At 40.5% G+C, this 1,804-nt stretch overlaps 1 protein-coding gene across 1 annotated transcript; it reads right to left on the reverse strand.

The window, feature by feature from the left end:
* Positions 1-569: 569 nt before the first annotated feature.
* Positions 570-1,420, reverse strand: LOC136804844 (uncharacterized). The gene is made up of 3 exons (XM_067061364.1): positions 1,096-1,420; positions 817-975; positions 570-730 (listed from the first exon to the last, which is right to left on the reverse strand). The coding sequence occupies exons 1-3, from the start codon at positions 1,418-1,420 to the stop codon at positions 570-572; spliced, it is 645 nt and encodes a 214-aa protein (XP_066917465.1).
* Positions 1,421-1,804: the final 384 nt, after the last annotated feature.

The raw sequence follows: 1,804 nt of genomic DNA on the forward strand, positions 1-1,804 counted from the left end.
GTTTCTCGTCCCTGATTTGCTCTGCGACCCAATGGAAAACCTCCATACAATTCCTCCTCAACCAAGCTGAAACGTGAAGTACAACTTCATGAAGAGATTATTTGCATCACAAGGATATAGCTCAAAATATACAAGCATACTGAACGCAAACAGCCTATTGTCATAGTAAAAACGGTTGATATAAATATTTATTCTTGAATAAAGACCCTGGACATTTTGCAGTTAATTCTATTGGCATGGAACTTACCGCTGACGGCAGGATCTTTCTTTTCCTTCAACGTTGCCGTTCTGAAAATTGCCAGACGCTTTTTTAGTGCCAGCCCATCGTCACCACCGCCAAAGTCTGGGAATTCATTCGTTGTAATAAAAAAGCCACTGTTGTAGTGGCAGGAAGTGACGCTCTCGTGTATCTTTAAAAAAACAAGATAGACAAATGGATCATAAACAACCGAAACAAGATTGGCCATGCTCAGGATTTTTCTCAAAAAATAACAAAACAGCCAACAGAACTGTGCTGGAAGAAATTAAATGTTGTAATTAAGAACAAGATTGAGGAAAGGATCGGAAGCTTAGAGCTTATTACCTTGTAAGATGCGCTTAGCATCCTCACAGGACAATGACTCTGGTGTCCATTCATCCATTACAATGACTTGCGTGTTTTTATTGACATCAGCTGCCGAAAATCTTCCATCAGGGACAATGCAGCTGATGAACTTCGATGGGACGAGTCCTAGTATGAAAGTAAAATTATCTTTTGAATTCTGTTGAGACACGAGGATAGAGACGGAATGGGAACATGGTTTAACTGGAGCTCACCTTCCATTGGACAGAACCAACTGCTCTTGCCACTGTCGGGTGGGTCAACCAATATCAATTTTGCCTCTTTCTTTGGAAACTGTTGGTGGAGAAGTATTTGATAATATTTGACCAAGAACTCCTTTCTAATTGCCGGGTTGGGGAAGCTGTTTTCTATGCCTGAAAAAAAGGAATGAGAGTTACTCCTGATGGCGCCACTGTTGACTGAAATGATGTCCACGACCCTCAAGTGTGCAACAGAAGAAGTATAAAAAGGATTAACAAGAGTAGTAAACATACCTTCGATAAAGGGCTTCGGATTTGGAATAGCACGGTGATCATAATTGACAAAGGAGCGCAGAGAGCCTTTCAGTTGTGGGTTGTTTTCGAATTTCTTCTCTCTGATGTTGAAATAATAGCCCTTTTTCACTTCCACATAATTGTAATCGACAATTAAATTGGGCAGAATACGGCAGTCTGGTTCTTGCAACAAGCGAATTACTTCAAAGTACGATTGAGCAAGCCCGTCAGCAACGTAAGGATTCTTGAACATCCGTAGCACAAATGATTTGACACTTTTGTAAGAATAATAAGTGGATTTGGACTCTGGTATGAGCTTGTGCATTGTGAGCTTGTCCCATTGTGCATGCGGCAACTTGTCTCTTGCATCACTCGTTTGACAACATCGATACCTTTGCATAATTTGCTAGTCGGCCTCAAACCGTGCAATCCCGGCGGGGCGGCTAGTAGTGAGTAAAAGAAAATAGAGAGTTAGATACACCGTTACTGCCTTATTTAGGTTAACATGGTAGCATTATTATTCTAAACCCAAAAAAATGATTTCAAGTGCCGTAAAAGTTAAGGAAAAGTTCATACCATTTGAATGCTTTTCAAGAAGCCTGAAGTCGACGGTGAATTGGCGCAATTGATGAATACCATCTTCGATAATATTTCTCCCAAAACAGTTTGTTGCTAAATAGATATTAGCTGGCTTTATGTTTTCGTCCAC

Source organism: Clytia hemisphaerica, unplaced genomic scaffold (assembly GCF_902728285.1).
Source record: "Clytia hemisphaerica strain Z4C2 unplaced genomic scaffold, Clytia hemisphaerica genome assembly, whole genome shotgun sequence".
Classification (NCBI taxonomy): domain Eukaryota; kingdom Metazoa; phylum Cnidaria; class Hydrozoa; order Leptothecata; family Clytiidae; genus Clytia; species Clytia hemisphaerica.

Bases quoted from the DNA above. Each gene is read 5' to 3' on its own strand.
- LOC136804844 (XM_067061364.1), bottom strand. From the start codon at position 1,420: ATGCACAAGCTCATACCAGAGTCCAAATCCACTTATTATTCTTACAAA. The intron at 976-1,095 runs GTATGTTTACTA...CCTTTTTTTCAG, and splicing joins TCCGAAGCCCTTTATCGAAG to GCATAGAAAACAGCTTCCCC. The intron at 731-816 runs GTGAGCTCCAGT...CTTTCATACTAG, and splicing joins TTGGTTCTGTCCAATGGAAG to GACTCGTCCCATCGAAGTTC.